Source organism: Myotis lucifugus, unplaced genomic scaffold (assembly GCF_000147115.1).
Source record: "Myotis lucifugus unplaced genomic scaffold, Myoluc2.0 scaffold_3495, whole genome shotgun sequence".
NCBI classification, from domain to species: Eukaryota; Metazoa; Chordata; class Mammalia; order Chiroptera; family Vespertilionidae; genus Myotis; species Myotis lucifugus.
The window spans coordinates 1-15,274 of record NW_005874543.1 but is presented as its reverse complement, the minus strand read 5'-3'; the positions used below and the strand labels follow the sequence as shown (position 1 = coordinate 15,274).

At 58.8% G+C, this 15,274-nt stretch overlaps 1 protein-coding gene across 1 annotated transcript; it reads left to right on the top strand.

Annotated features, from left to right (window-relative positions):
* The first annotated feature begins 1,710 nt into the window (after positions 1-1,710).
* On the top strand, positions 1,711-14,743 carry LOC102429291 (delta-1-pyrroline-5-carboxylate dehydrogenase, mitochondrial). Its single transcript, XM_014450741.2, has 14 exons — positions 1,711-1,815; positions 2,315-2,407; positions 2,502-2,549; positions 3,409-3,564; positions 5,020-5,169; positions 5,243-5,317; positions 6,778-6,965; positions 8,330-8,403; positions 9,088-9,284; positions 9,428-9,475; positions 10,374-10,526; positions 11,281-11,402; positions 12,167-12,285; positions 12,921-14,743. The coding sequence occupies exons 4-14, from the start codon at positions 3,511-3,513 to the stop codon at positions 13,031-13,033; spliced, it is 1,293 nt and encodes a 430-aa protein (XP_014306227.1). The 5' UTR covers positions 1,711-1,815; positions 2,315-2,407; positions 2,502-2,549; positions 3,409-3,510; the 3' UTR covers positions 13,034-14,743.
* Positions 14,744-15,274: the final 531 nt, after the last annotated feature.

The window sequence follows — 15,274 nt, the reverse complement described above, 5'->3', positions numbered from 1 at the left end:
TACAATAGGTAGAAGGACAGTGTGGGTTTTAATTTATTGAGCACCTCTATATCTTAGTATTATCTCCTCAGATCTCCATAGTAACCCCACAAGATGGGTGTCACCCTAGTCAGTGACTTGCCCAAAGTCACACAGCTACTTGAAGGGGAGGGTGGGGCCTGGGGAAAGTGTCTGGGCCTGGTGGGTGTGGCCTGGGGGTGACAAAAGGGGAGAGAGGGAGAAGGTCCCAGGGCTACCTTGCCCTTGGGGATCTTGGGCCACTCAGCCCTGCCCCTCAACCACACAGGCCCCTTTCTGCTCTCCCCTGGGCCTGGACCACTTTTCCCAGCTCTTCTTAAACCTCCACCAGGTCTCCGCTGAGCTCACCTCCTCAGGGGGGCCCTCCCTGACCACCCTGGCTCCACCCTTCCCTTTACTTACTCATTTTCAGGGCCCTTCTGTCATCAGAGTGTTTACTTCTTGCCTCTGTCCCCCACTCGGCAAGAGTCGGCTGCATGCAGCCAGAGCCTTGCTGTCTGGGTCACCGCTGTGTGTCCGGGGTCCAGAACAGCGTCAGAGATGTAGCAGGGGTTCAGGAACCTGGTAGAGGGAATGCGGGACCTGCCCTCACAGCCCCCTTTCTGTGTCCTTCCTCCAGGCCTCCAGCCCAGCTCTCAGCTTCCACCCACACCTCTTCCCAGTGAGAAAGGAAGAAGCCCCCTAACCCTCATAGCCAGGCCTTCCCGTTCTCCTGTTGGGCATTCGCCGCCTTCCAGAACACTGGCCTCAGACAAGGTCACTCTGAGGCACAACAATCCTGTCATAGTTTCGTCTGAGCACAGATGAAAGCAGGGTCACCGTGCCACCCCCTGAGTACCAGGCATACCCCCTCTTGCCAAACGAGGGGCTGCTTCCCCCAGGTGTGCACTCTCCCTCCTGCATCGAACAGTAACCCCACTTGTCCACCTGCAGGTGCGTTCCCACTGGTCTCTGGCTGGGGATGTTGACACCAGAGGGAGATGATACCTGGGTTTTTCTGGATTCGAATCCAGGTCTCCTGATCTTGATCTTTAACTAGCTGTTTTCCTTTTAGGACCTACGTTACCTTATTTCTATAATGAGGCCACTGGTGAGAGCCATTCGATGGGCCTATCCCTGATGGATGGGAGGCAGTATCCAGTCTAAGGAGCCCTGTGTGGGTTAGGTGCCTTTGTCATTAATGTCCCCATTTACAGACGAGGAAACTGAGGCCTGGAGGAGAAGTCCCACGGCTGAGGCTCCATCTCAGGGCACTCTTCCAAGTTCCCGCCCACGTCTTGGGCTTTCCTGCTCGCGCACCATTCGCTCTGTGTGCTGGGACTCAGCTCAGTCCTGCCTCTTCAGCTTAGAGGAGCAACTGGGTCTGTTCTGGGATCAAGTTTGCTGCGTGGGGACACGCTCTCCACGTACACTTACTTAGAAATGCTTTGGCACCTCTGGACTTAAACTCCAAACACGTGGGTTTGTATGATTACTCTCACTTCCTGGTGTAGAAACAGGCTCAGAGGAGGCAGCTCACGTGCCCAGGGACACACAGCAGGACTGGGACTTGAACTTGGATTTTGTACCCCAAGGCTGTCTCGCCCCCCAGTTCTATAGTTGCTCTGGATTTCAGGATTCCGGGCCAGCCCAGGCTCCCCTGTTGGAGTCTGGGTCTGTGGTCTTTGCTGACCTGCCACCTCTCTCCCCGCCCTTGCATCCAGGCTTCGGTGGAAACATGCCTCCTCCCTGAAGGTGGCCAACGAGCCCGTCTTGGCGTTCACCAAGGGCAGCCCCGAGCGAGATGCGCTGCAGAAGGTAAGGTGCAGGGTGTGGAGAGAGAGCCTCAGCAGCCTAAGGTGCTTCTCTGTGCTGTGGCCATCACCCTCCTGCCCCTGCTCCCAGCCCCAGGGTCTGGGGAGGGCTGTGTGTCTGGAGCCTGGGAGAGGCTGGGCGCAGCGTGGCCATTTGGTCCTCAGTGCCGGTCAGGAGTCATACGCTCACAGAACTTCAAAATGCTCTCCCATTGCTAGTATTTTAAAACTGTGAGATTCCACAGAAATTTGAGGTGCAGTTTTTGAATCTTTTTTTTAATGGGAAAACCTGTCAATACTGACCTCTCCTTCCTGCATGACAGGAAGTGACCGAGGAGGGACTGCATCCCGTCCCCCCAGGGAGCACACACTCTCTGGCCACAGCCCCGCCGGCCGCCTCCTTGGTTCTGGTCCTCCGGGCATTGCATTAGCAGACTCCACGTCGGGTTCTGGGTGGGAGAAGGGGAAGGAAGTGCCCATCTGACATCTTGTCCTCTCCTCAGGCCTTGAAGGACCTGAAGGGCCGGACCGAAGCCATCCCGTGCGTGGTGGGGGATGAGGAGGTGTGGACCTCAAACGTGCAGTACCAGGTGTCGGTGAGTCCAGTGGGCGGGCAGCCCTTGGAGAGGGGCAGTCAGTGTACAGGGCACCTCCCTCCTGGGCAGTGACCTCACTCCTCTCTTCTTCCAGCCCTTTAACCACGGACACAAGGTGGCCAAGTTTTGCTATGCAGACAAGGTGAGTCCCTGGCAACTTTGGGGTTGGGGTGCTGCCCCTCTTTTGTCCTGCTGGCTTCATTCTTGGAGGTGGACATCAGGCACTGCTTCCCTCTGGCCGTGGGGGGTGGGGGTGTAGATGAGACAGCTGGGAGTGGGAGTCCCTGGGTGGGTGCCTCTAACAGGGCCAGGCCAGCCAGGGTTAGCTGGAGCCTAGTGGGAGCTGCCTTGATCAGGGCTGGACACCCCTGGACAAGCTGTGGCCATGGGGCAGACCCTGACGTGGGGCGAGTGGGGGTGGTGGATTCTGGAAGGCTGGGTCAGGGAAATTGGAGACATCATGGATGGTAAGTCAGACGGCATTGGCATCATCATGGAGGGCCATCGAGGGGATGGGGTCACCTGGGCTGGGGGTCTAGGAGCGAGCATCCTGTGGCAGTGAGTGCAGGTGGCATTGGGGATGCCGGCAGCAGGTGTACGTCTCAGGCTGTGGCTCTGGCCTGGTCAGGGCAAGACCAAGGGCCCTGACCTTGAGGGCTGGTGGCTCTGGATGGTGGGTTCAGGGGCCCCGGACCCCAGGCCCCAGGATTAAGGTGAGGCCCTGAGGAGGCCACAGGAGAACGTGGTTTAACAACTGAGGGACTCAGTGCCAGGTGCCTGGCATGCGGACCCAGCTGGCAGCTCAGACTTCTCCAGACTGGCAGCGCCTGGGGTGGCCTGTGGCAGGGGGACACAGTAGACACTGGGGAGGGGACGCTGAGGGCCCAGGGAGCAGGGTCTTCCCCGGGTGGAGCATGACCTCCAGACCTCTCCTCCCTCGCTCATTCCCCTGGGACCCTTCCCGCCACAAAAGAAGCCCCCGGCCTTGTCCTCTTCCACAGGCCCTGCTCAACAAAGCCATTGAGGCCGCCTTGGCCGCCAGGAAGGAGTGGGACCTGAAGCCCGTCACAGACCGGGCCCAGATCTTCCTGAAGGCAGCAGACATGCTGAGCGGGCCGCGCAGGGCAGAGGTCCTTGCCAAGACCATGGTGGGACAGGTGAGGCTGCGGCACAGGTGGGGGGCGGGGGGGGGGGAGCAGTTGTACCCTATTTGATTTGGTACTTGTCAGCCGAGCAGTTTCTGGATGCCTAGACCTGCTCTGCTGGCTGGAGACTCAGAGCTGTCCTCAAGGGTCAAGGCCTAGGAGAGGGGACACGCAGAATGTTAGACAAGGTGGACTGTGCTAAACCTGCGTGTCCGGCCACGGAAATGCCCCTTCCCCGCCTTCTCTGTCCCCACCCTAGCAGGCCTTTGTCGTGCTTTGCCTGGCGTGACAGTCGCCCTATGCAGTCCCCTAGGCTCGGTGGGACCCGGCACCCTCAGGTTTTCCCGACACCCCAGCAGGCTGCTCCGGCTTACAAACCACCGAGGTCTACCAGCGAGAGGCACATCCCAGATCCCGAGCCCAGCCCCCAGGGCCCTGCAGTTCCCACCTCTCTCCAGCTCGCCAGCTGCTGCCCTTCCTGCCGTCCCCTGTGATGATGCCAGTCTGGACCTGGTGACATTCCTGGACACCATAGGCGTCCCATATCCCTGCCTCTGCCTGGTGTCTCCTCCCTGAGTGCTCGCTCTCTTCTGTGCCCCGTGAACTCTTACCCATCAAGGGCCAGCCCAGATATCACCTCCACTGTGAGGCTTCCAGAACCTTCTCTGCCCAAAAGGATCAGCCTGCCCCCTAGCACGCTGTTCATTTGTCAGTTACAGCTCAGTTCGCATTGGGGTGGAATGACTTCCTATGTGTCTGTTGCCCCTTTACAAGCTTTTCGGGAACAGTAATCAAGTGTTAATGTTCTCCCACTTTTTGGGCCTTGCATCGTGTCTTCCTGGATAAAGGTTTTCTGAGTGCATTTGAGCCAGAGAGTGGCTGAGGGGGGAGAAAGCGTTAATTTCACCCATGGTCCCCAGGAAGGAGCCTTTAGGGGTTGGTCAGCCCAGCGCTCCTCCTGCAGTGACAGCTCCCCCTGCTGCACAGACGCGGTATGACAGCTCCACACCCTGCCAGGTGTCTGATTGTCTTAGGATGTCACACTCCTAGGTGAGCCACACCTGGGCAGGAAGAGACACACAGATTCAAGTGCCTCTTGATGTGAAGACTCAGGAAGTTGTAAGAAGCGCAGTGGCCGAGCAGAGCAGGGGGCAGTGTCTTAGCTCAGCTTCCTTGGCACCATGTCCGAGCAGGGCGAGCAGCTGCCAGTGACCCTGTGTGCCAAGGTGGGAAAGGCCCATTTTTGCTGCCCACAGTCCTTTCCCCACGGCTCACATTCACCATCAGGAAGGACAGACAGTCTAAGGAAATGTTTGCAGTCACAGGCCGCCTGGTTCTAGGCCCAGCTCGCCTAGCGAGGGCACGTACTTACCCCGGGGCAGGAGTCACCGTGGGCACAGGGTCCCACGTCAGGGCCAACGGAGGCAGGTCTGCCACTGCTGACCCCCTGGCCTTCCCGCCTCGCAGGGTAAGACAGTGATCCAAGCGGAGATCGACGCGGCAGCCGAGCTGATCGACTTCTTCCGATTCAACGCCAAGTTTGCCGTGGAGCTGGAGGGGGAGCAGCCCATCAGCGTGCCGCCCAGCACCAACAGCGTGGTGTACCGGGGGCTGGAGGTACCACCGGTGCAGGGTGCGCGGGGGCTCCTGGAAACCTTGAGCTTGGCCTCACCACCTCCTCTGTCTCCAGGGCTTTGTGGCGGCCATCTCCCCTTTTAACTTCACTGCGATTGGCGGCAACCTGGCGGGGGCGCCGGCCTTGATGGTAAGATATGGGCCGCGGGCAGGGGTGGCGGGAGCTCAGCATCATTCCCGTCTCAACAGAGGGAAGGCCGCACTCGAGCCCCTGAGGTCCCAGCCCTAGTCATGGCGAAGCACAGAGGGTGGAGTGAGTGTGGGGCCGTGGAGAGGCTTTGGGGTCAGAGGTGGTTTGGGTCCCGCCTTGCCCTGCTCGAGGTGACCCCCGTTAGGCCTCCACTCTGCTCGGAGGCAGTTTCCTCGTCTGCAAAGTGGAAGTAATAGGAAAGCCTGTGTACAGGGTTGTGAGGAGCAAATGAGACGGCCACGTGACACGCCGAACGCCAGGCAGGTCTGGCCCTGTGCAGGCTAGTCTATGGTGACGGTTAGTGATGGTGATAGTTGTAGCTCACCTTTGAGTGCTTGCTATGTGCTGGTGACTTAGTTGTCATGGTCGTATGGCTACTTGTTTTGTTTTTTTATCCTCACCCAAGGAAATATTTTCCATTTGTTTTTTATAGAGAGTAGAAGGGAAGGAGGAGGGGGAGAGAGAGAGAAACATCGATGTGAATGCGATACATTGATTGTTTGCTTCCCACATGCACCCTGACCAGGGCCAGGGATCGAATCCACAACCCTTTAGTCCACAGGCCAACATTCTAACCACTGAGCCAAACTCCACTTAGTTTTTTAAAAAGTGTTTTTATTGATTTTTAGAGAGAGAGGAAGGGAGAGGCATAGATAGAAACATCAATGAGAGAAACATTATCGATCGGCTGCCTCCTGCACGCCCCCCTCTGGGGATTGAGCCCGCAACCCAGGCATGTGCCCTGACTGGGAATCGAGCCAGTGACCTCTTGGTTCCCGGGTCAGTGCGCAACCACTGAGCCACACCAGTCAGGGCTCCACTTAGTTTTAAAGGGTGCAGCTGACCATCATCCTCATGAGCTTCCAGTCCGATGGGGCAGACGTGGCCCTGCCTTCGGTGGGCCTGGGTGTCTGGGAGTCGCAGGAAGAGGGCTGACAGTGGTCGGGGGCCTGGGCCCAGGCAGGAAGGCTGGGTGAGCTGGAGGACGCTCACGCACAAGGCCGTCCCCGTGCCTCTGCCCACGGACAGACGCGCACACGCCCAGACGCCCACGTGCCCTCCCCAGGACACGTGCAGAGAGAGCCTTGTGCGCACTTGCTCAGCCACACCTGTGAGCACCCAGCAACTCAGAAACACCCAAAACAGAGCTGCCCGAGGGTGCAGGCAGGGCCAGCCCGTGCAGGCTTCTGGAGGAAGGGCGCCTCGGCTGGTGTGGTGGTGTTGGCGAGGGCTGTTAGCGCACAGTGCCTGGCACCTGGAGGTGTGGTCGGGTAGGGGACATCCAGGCCTGCACAGGGGGCCTGCTGCACAGGGAGGGATGACCATGCTTCAGGGTGGGTGGGGTCAGGGCTGGGCCCCTGGCCTTCTGCCTTCTGTGTCATCATGTGCCTTCCGAGCAGGGCAATGTGGTCCTTTGGAAGCCCAGCGACACGGCCATGCTGGCCAGCTACGCCGTCTACCGCATCCTCCGCGAGGCTGGCCTGCCCCCCAACATCATCCAGTTTGTGCCAGCTGACGGGCCCACATTTGGGGACACGATTACCAGCTCAGAGCACCTGTGTGGCATCAACTTCACGGGCAGCGTGCCGTAAGTGGGGCGGGGGGGGGGGGGGGAGTTGGGGAGGCAGGGTGCTTTAGGGAGGCTCGCCTTGCACCTCTGTCCCGAGCTGGGCTGTGAGGAGCGAATGGCGTGTGACACGGTCTGCCGCTGACCGGACTCACTTGCTGTGCTGCTGTTGGGGGGCCACTTCCCCTCTCTGAGCCTCCGTGTCTTCACTGCCCTAGTGATGGCTCCGCACGCACGTCGCTCTACATGGGACAGGACGACAGGGCCTGAACCCGGGTGGAGACCTGGGAATGAGCAGCGGGCAGATTCGATCGCCTGTCCGGGGGGTCGGGGTGGGAGTCAGCGGGAACGTCCAGGCTCAGGGCAGGAGGCCTCGTTCACAAGGTGACACCTGGCAGGCCCTGCAGCGGGAGGGTGGGACAGAGATGACTCACATGTTGGCTACTTCGAGTTTGGGGTGCCCACGGATCACCGGGTCAGCACGGGGGTCCTCCCGGGTGTCACTGGGACCCCGGCGGTGGCTTCTCTCTGCTGGCCTCCGGCTCCCCCACCCGCATCCCTCCGGGGTGTGCTGGGTGGCATGGCGTTAGAATTGCTGAGGAGGGCCGTTTCCAAAGGCCTGCTCTGCCAGCACAGCCCCGCGGGGCCCTGCCTGTTAGCGGGCGGAGCAGGCTTGGCCCCCATTTGCCATGCTCTGATGAGCAGAGGCTCAAAGGTGGGAAAGTCATAAATTAGTATTAGCTACTGTGTCGCTGGCTCCCTGGTGATTAGCATTTTTATTGTTTTGCGGTGCTGAGGTTGGTCACACTCGGAGCCCAGGGAGGAGGCGCCCAGGGAGGAGGCGGGGGCCTACGCTTCCTCTCCCAGGATCCTCCTCAGTTTGGCCCCTGGAGCCCCATGCAGATAGTGACAGTGTCTGTCCCCCACCGGCACCTAGTGTGCCCGGCACTGTCCTAACACTGGACTCATTGCAGTGAACAGCCCCGCCGTGGGATTGTTCCCTCCAGTTCCCAGGTGAGGCACAGGAGTTGAGGCTCAGAGAGGTTAAGTAATGAGCGGAAGGTCACACAGCCATGGTGTCTGAGTCAGAGCTTGAACCCAGTACTTCCTCCCCACTCCCTGGTCTTCTCTGCACCATCTTGCCACCAGGCTCCCCTTGCTGCCTCCCCATAGGCCTGGGTGCTGCCCATTTCCAGCTGCCACCACCTACTGGGTCCCCCACCACCTCTGCTGGGACCCCTGCTCGCCTCCTGGGCTGTTGACCCTGGCGTTCCTCACTTGACTTTTCGGCCGCTTCTGGTGGGACCTGTGCCCCACCCCCCACGACCTTCACCCTCAGATACCCGAGCTGGCTCCCTAATCCCCACCCTGTCCTCTGATTTCAGCACCTTTAAAAACCTGTGGAAGCAGGTAGCCCAGAACCTGGATCGCTATCGCACCTTCCCACGCCTGGCTGGAGGTAAGGGCCCCTCTCCCTGCCCCCTCCCCGGTGGCTCCAGGGACCCCTTCCTTTCCTGGCCATCATGAAAGAGGAGGAGAGGATGCAGCCATAGGTAGGGTCGTGCTGCAGGAACTGAGCCCTGGGGGGCCTTAGGTACAGAACCTTGCTTTGGCAGGCACTGGGGGTGTGCAGAGCACCTGTGCCTCAGGATGCATTTTTCTTTCATTCATTCATTCATTTATGCCTCATTCATTCAGCAATTTAAGTACCATGAGTAGGGAAGGAGCCCTGGCATTGACATGGGTGGACCCCCCTCCTCTTGCTGGGTTGGGGGGTTAGGGAAAAGCTGTGCCACTTCTGGGGGCCTAGGATTCTGCTATTTCCTCTGTCATTGTATTGGGCAGCACCCTGGCCCTGGCCTCAGTTATTTCATCTGTATAATGGGGGAGTTGTTCCTGATGACCCCTGATGCCCTTCACCCTTGGGCATCAGTTTTTTCATCTGTAGAGTGGGAGAATAGGCCTGGCTCATTGGTTTCTGGGATGCTGTCCAGCTCTCACTCTGTGCCTCCCCTGCTCTCATCCGCCTGGTATGGGGGGGCTGATCACAGGGCCCCGTGGACAGGTGTAGGCAGTGTGGTGGGCCCCTGAGCTGGCCGGAGGAGCCTGCTCCTTCATTCGTTCCCCACCCCGGCCCCTGTAGAGTGCGGTGGGAAGAACTTCCACTTTGTGCACCGCTCCGCGGACGTGGACAGCGTGGTGAGCGGGACCCTGCGCTCGGCCTTCGAGTACAGCGGCCAGAAGTGCTCAGCCTGCTCCCGCCTCTACGTGCCTCACTCGCTGTGGCCTCAGATCAAACAGCGGCTGCTGGAGGAGCACGGCAGGATCAAAGTGGGCGACGTGAGTGCTGCCTCCATCCCTGCTCGGCCCGCCGGCGGCTGATGGGATTGGAGGGTCCCGTGGGTGGGGCTGGTGTGCGGGAGGGGCCTTCCCTTGTCGGACCGTGGCAGCTCAGTCTCTTCTGGTGTCTCCCCTGCCTGCAGCCTGCAGAAGACTTCGGGACCTTCTTCTCTGCAGTGATTGATGCCAAGGTGCGGGCTGGAATCCAGTTGTTCCTGGGGGGCTGAGGCTGGACGGGGTGGGAGAGGGAGGAAGAGATATCGGGGCCTCCATGGGGGACAGCCCCGCCCACTGCTTCCAGGAAGGCAGGCAGATTGCCACCCTGCCTCCAGCTTGGTAAAGGGCAGAATCCTCCAACCAGAGAACTCGCCTCCTGCACACCCTGTAGCCAAGCTCAGCAAGCCCCTGTAAGTGCATATGCATACGCAGAGATACAATTAGGCCTGCACACCTGTGTGCAAAACCTAATTGTACACGCATGAACACGTTCATGTATAGGCATGTGTGTCAGCTTTCCACAGAAATGCATACACATTCATACATGCATATCTCCATACAAGAACAAATCTGCCCATGTGTGCATGTAAAGATATTCATGTACATGTTTGTGTTTAGAGGCACATGTGTAGGTCTACATGGATAAACATGTGCATGTTATAGGCATACATATAGGGGTGGGCAAAAGTAGGTTTATAATTGTAATGTAAGTAATACAATAATAAATCGATAATACAAGAATAAACTGATTCACGTACTCACAATTGTAAACCTACTATTGCCCATTGTGTGTATCTACATGCTTTAACAAAGCAACATGGCCATGCATATGCCCGAATACATGTATGTCATGTGTGTTTGGTTATATTTATATGTGAATATATACCTGTAGTTCTAACACACACACACACAAGCATGCATGTCTGCCCTTGTCTCTGCCACGGCTCGTCCAGACACTCAGGGCCCTCCCTCCTTCATTTCAGAATTCGGGTCCTTCTGGAACAGGTGTATTGGGGTGAGTGTACCGCAGGGCTGCTGCTGGGAATGGTCCCCTAGCCGGTCTTTGACACCCTTCCTCCCCGCCCCCTGCAGTCCTTCGGTCGCATCAAGAAGTGGCTGGATCACGCCCGCTCCTCGCCCAGCCTCACTGTCCTGGCGGGCGGCAAGTGTGACGACTCCGTGGGCTACTTCGTGGAGCCCTGCATTGTGGAGAGCAAGGACCCTCAGGAGCCCATCATGAAGGAGGTGACTGGGCGGGTGGCTGGGAGCACGGGAGGACAGCCTCCCACTCAGCACCGGACACACACAGGGCCCTGGCCCGTGGTCGTCTTCTCGGGGCGTATCCCAATTCCAGTTGAGGAAAGGGAGGCCCTAGACAGCGAATATCACACCCGGTGAGAGCAGAGCCAGGCCTTGAGCCAGGCCTCCTGACCCAAACCCAGTGCTGGCCCTGCCACCCTGGCCATTGTCGGAGCACTTCCATTGCTCACGCCCCCGCAGCAATCTTCTCAGCTGACATTGACCTGCTCACCTGTGGCCGGCCACAGCTGGCCCTTGATTGAAGTGAGGGCTGTATTATCAGTCCCATTTTACAGATGAGAAACTGAGGCCCCAGGAGATCAAGACACCTTGGTGGCAGCGGGGACAGTATATTGTTGGGCAGTTCCTGGACCAGCTGTTGCCAGAAGCCTACTGTTTCCATGGCTTGGGCCCGTGCCTCTACGGGTGTGGGTTTGGCTGGCGGGGGCCCAGAAAGTGTCCTTGGACCTTTTGCCATGGTGGGATGGGGTGGACAGGGCAGGAGCTGGGCACGGTTCTGTCCCGGAGGGAATCCGGAGAGACACTGCTTACGTCAGGCCCTTCTTGCAGGGGCTGAGGTGTGGACTGGGGCCTGGGGACCGGGACTGAGAATAGAGGCAGAGGCCAGAGCAGGCTGGGAAGCCTCAGGGCGCTGGTTCAGGCTGACGCTGACCTTGGACTTCTCTCATTTCTCTCCCAGGAGATCTTCGGGCCTGTGCTGACCGTGTACGTCTACCCAGATGACAAGTACAGGGAGACACTGCGGCTGGTGGACAGCACTACCAGCTACGGCCTCACGGGGGCAGTGTTCGCCCAGGATAAGTGAGTGGCCACAGCCCCTCTGCTCTAGGCCTGGTGTCCTGTCCACACCCTGGACACTGCCCTCCTGGACATGGGTCTTAGTAATAATGCCGCCCCTTGCTTTCTGTCCACTCCCCTCACCTCAGCCCTGGCTGGCAGGCAGGCCTCCCAAGCGCAGATGCCCAGAGGCAGCCTGGCTCTTTGTTAAAGTGCAAGTTCTGGGGCCCCACTATCGAATCTGGATCTAGGGTGGGCCTGGGAGTGGGAGCTTCTGCCCAGCTCCCCGAGTCTGAGGGGGCCCTGCTCCTCCAGGTCATCGTCTCAGCTGCAGAGTGGGACACGGGCTCAGGCCAGGGTGCACTGCTCACCTTGCAGAGGCAGGATTTGAACCTTTGCTTTTCCCTCCTCCGTGGCTCCCCTTGTCTGCCACTAAGAGAGGGGATGGAGGTGGGAGTGGAACCTGAGGGGCAGGCTGGGGGCTTAGGGGTCCCCCAGTTCCCGAGGGGCAGGAAAATTGGACCAGGATGGGCCACTCCCTTGAGTGTGTGCTGCCTGACCCACACCCTCAGTCCTTGCAGGAGCCCCACGAGGGGACGTGAAACCCCCTTTGCAGAGGGGAAGCTGAGGCTCAGACCCTGAGTCACCTGCCCAAGGGCCCACAGCTGGTGGCTGGCCCAGCACGGCCCCAGGCTGGGCCTAGTGCTCACGGGATAGCCAGCCTGGGCTGGGGCTGGAGGCTGGACCTGGGCTGGAGCCGTGGGTGAGCTGGCTGCCCTGCCTTGTAGGGACGTTGTCCGGGAGGCCACCGAGATGCTGAGGAACGCTGCCGGCAACTTCTACATCAACGACAAGTCCACTGGCTCGGTGGTGGGCCAGCAGCCCTTTGGGGGGGCCCGAGCCTCTGGTGAGTGGGTCCCTGTTTCCAGGGGGGAGCCAAGTTTCTATGGGAGACTCGAGAGCCTTCATTCCAAGGGTGTTAAGAGTAATAAGAACAGCACTGTACTCACCCCGAGTCCTTTCAGCAACCTCGTGAGCCAGGGTGCTAAATTCTCCCCATTTTACAGAGGAGGAAACTGAGGCACGGGGTGGTGAAGTGACTCGCTCAAGGGCACATGGCTAGGAAGTGGTGGAGCTGGCATTGGACCCAGCTCCCGCAGCCTGTACCACCATGGCCCAGGTCACTTTGGTCAAACTCCCTCCTACTTATAAGTGGGGAAACTGAGGCTCAGATTGGGTTGGTGACTTTCTCGGATCCCAGCTGCCTAGTGGCAGAGCTGGTGCTCTCCACAGTGCCCCCTCTGCCTCCGAGACACCCCGGGCAGGTGGGACACATGGACCCCAGGAGTGCCAGCATCCTGTCCACTCCCAGTCCCGGCCCTACCCCCGCCTCCCGCTAACGGTGCTCCTCACAGGTGCGCTTAGGAAACGCCCCTGTGCGCACATTTTGTTTTAGTTTAAATGCCGGTGCCCCATTCATTCCATCAGCTCCTCCCCTCGCCTTTCCCTCCTACCCAGAGCTGTTGCGTCTTTTTCCCACAGGAACCAATGACAAGCCCGGGGGACCCCACTACATCCTGCGGTGGACGTCGCCCCAGGTCATCAAGGAGACCCACAAACCTCTGGGGGACTGGCGCTACTCGTACATGCAGTGAGCCCCTTGGCGCCTCCGCCGTCCACCTGTCTGTCCGTCCAGGTGACTGACCTCGGTGCACTGGGCCTACCCAGCCCCTCCACCCTGCTCCCCAGGGGGCAGCCCCTTTTCTAGAGCCAAGGGCTGGCCCCGAGCCCCCCACTGGCCCGTATCCTGGCCTGTCTCGCATCTCGGGGTCAGGCGCCCAGCCCTGGTTTGATCCTGCTGAGAAGGGACAGGCGTGCTGCCCCTCATCCCATCGGCCGTCCTAGGAATTACCTTGCAGAGGGTGACCTTGGTGCCGGCTGGCTCGCCATCTTTTCTCCTCTTGCTTCTGCACTGTGGCCCAGTGGTGTCGCAGGGGTGGGGAACGTCTGGCTCGAGGGCCATATAAGGCCCAGAAAATCGTTTGGTCTGGCCCTGCCAAGGCATTAGGGGTGAGTTAATTAAATGTTTGACCGAATATAGCAGCTGATTTTTAAGTTGATAATATTGTCTGGCCCACGAATGATGTTATAAATATCCAAATGGCCCTTGGCAGAAAAAAGGCTCCCCACCCCTGGCTTAGGGACTTGGGGAATGACAGTGGGGCAGCTCCCAATCCCTTGAGGGAACGGAGGCAGCTCTGGGCCCCTTGGCAACCTCATTACCCACAGGGCTCCTGGCCTTGGCCCTGGCGTCTCCAGGGCTGCAGGAGTGGGTGTGACCAGGGCGGTCTGCAGGGTGCCAGGGCACTAGCTGACCTTGCCCTCTTTGGTCTGGGTCATCCTCCTTTCACACTAGCTCTTTGCCCAACCACAGGAGCCAGTGGGTACCCGTGCCTGACCTTAAGCCTTAGATGCCCATGTGCCTTTCTCCAGGGCTCCTGCCTGCCCGTGTGATTCCTGACCGTCTCCATGTGGTGAGGCTGGGGGGCCGTTGGAGGCCACCTGCCAAGATGTGGGACATGCTGGTCCTTCCTGTTGGGGCTGGGATTTTGGAAACTGTGGATGGGCCCAGCCTCCAGGACGGCCACCCTCAGCTGCATTGGCCTGGTTTCCCTGCGGGAGCTCAGTTCCCACTGGCTGTGGTAGCACAGGCCCAAGTAGACGTTGCTCCCACTATCCCAGCCCCCTGAGACCTCCCCTGGGTCCCCGTCCTGCCAGGACCTGGGGTTGCCCGTAGAATCTTCTTCCTTTGCATGCGAGTGGCTTTGCGTGGACTGGCCCTCGGGGGGCCTGTTCTTTGTTTGATGCAGCCAATCGGTGGACTCTCTAGGACAGTGGTCGGCAAACTGCGGCTCTCGAGCCACATGCGACTCTTTGGCCCCTTGAGTGTGGACACGAAGTTTCAATTGCACTGTACGTGCGTGCCTGCACGTGATATTTTGTGGAAGAGCCACACTCAAGGGGCCGCAGTTTGCCGCCACTGCTCTAGGACAACTAGGTTGGGTTCTGAGTGGCCAGGGATCTGTAAGGGGTGACTTTGGAGAGCAGTTTTTATGGAGCCGTAAAAGTGCTGGGCCCTCCTCAAGGACAACTGTCAGGGGCTCCCCACAGGGTAGGGTGGCCATTGTCCAAGTGCCGATGCCGCCTGGCAGGGTGCGGGTTCTGCACCGTTTCCCACAAGGCACCAGATCAGGAGGCTGGGTGGGTGGGGTGGAGATGTTCCTGGTTCTGCTGGCTCTACACTGTGAGGTGCCATGGGACTCGCCCTGACGTCACCCCAATAAAATACCTGTGACTTAATCAAATCGGTCTTTCTGGTTGGGGTGGGGGACAGCTCTCTGGCCTTCTGTCTCTCCACCTGTAAGAAGGGAAAAGTAATATATGTGATATGTATGCCCACACAGGTTGTCATGAGAATTAAATGAGTTAATTGATGTAAGTGTTTAGAACAACGCCAGACACAGAATTCATGGTTCGCCAATGTTGCCCATTTACCCATTGTTGTAACAGCCACTGCTATGTGCTGTGATAAGTTTACATGCCTGGATATTTTAGCTAAACGTTACTCTAGATGTTTCTGTGAAGGTGTTCTTGGATGAGATTAACATTTAAATCAGTGGACTTTGAGAAAGCAGATTACCCTCCATAATGTGGGTGGGCCTCATCCAATCAGTTGAAGGCCTTAACAGAAAAAGACCGACCTCCCTTGAACAAGAAGGAATTCTGCCAGGAGACTGCCTGTGGCCTCAACCGCAGCTCCTCCCGGGTCTCCGGGCTGCCAGCCTACTGGCAGAATTTGGATTTCCTGACCCCACAATCTTGTGAGCCATTTCCTT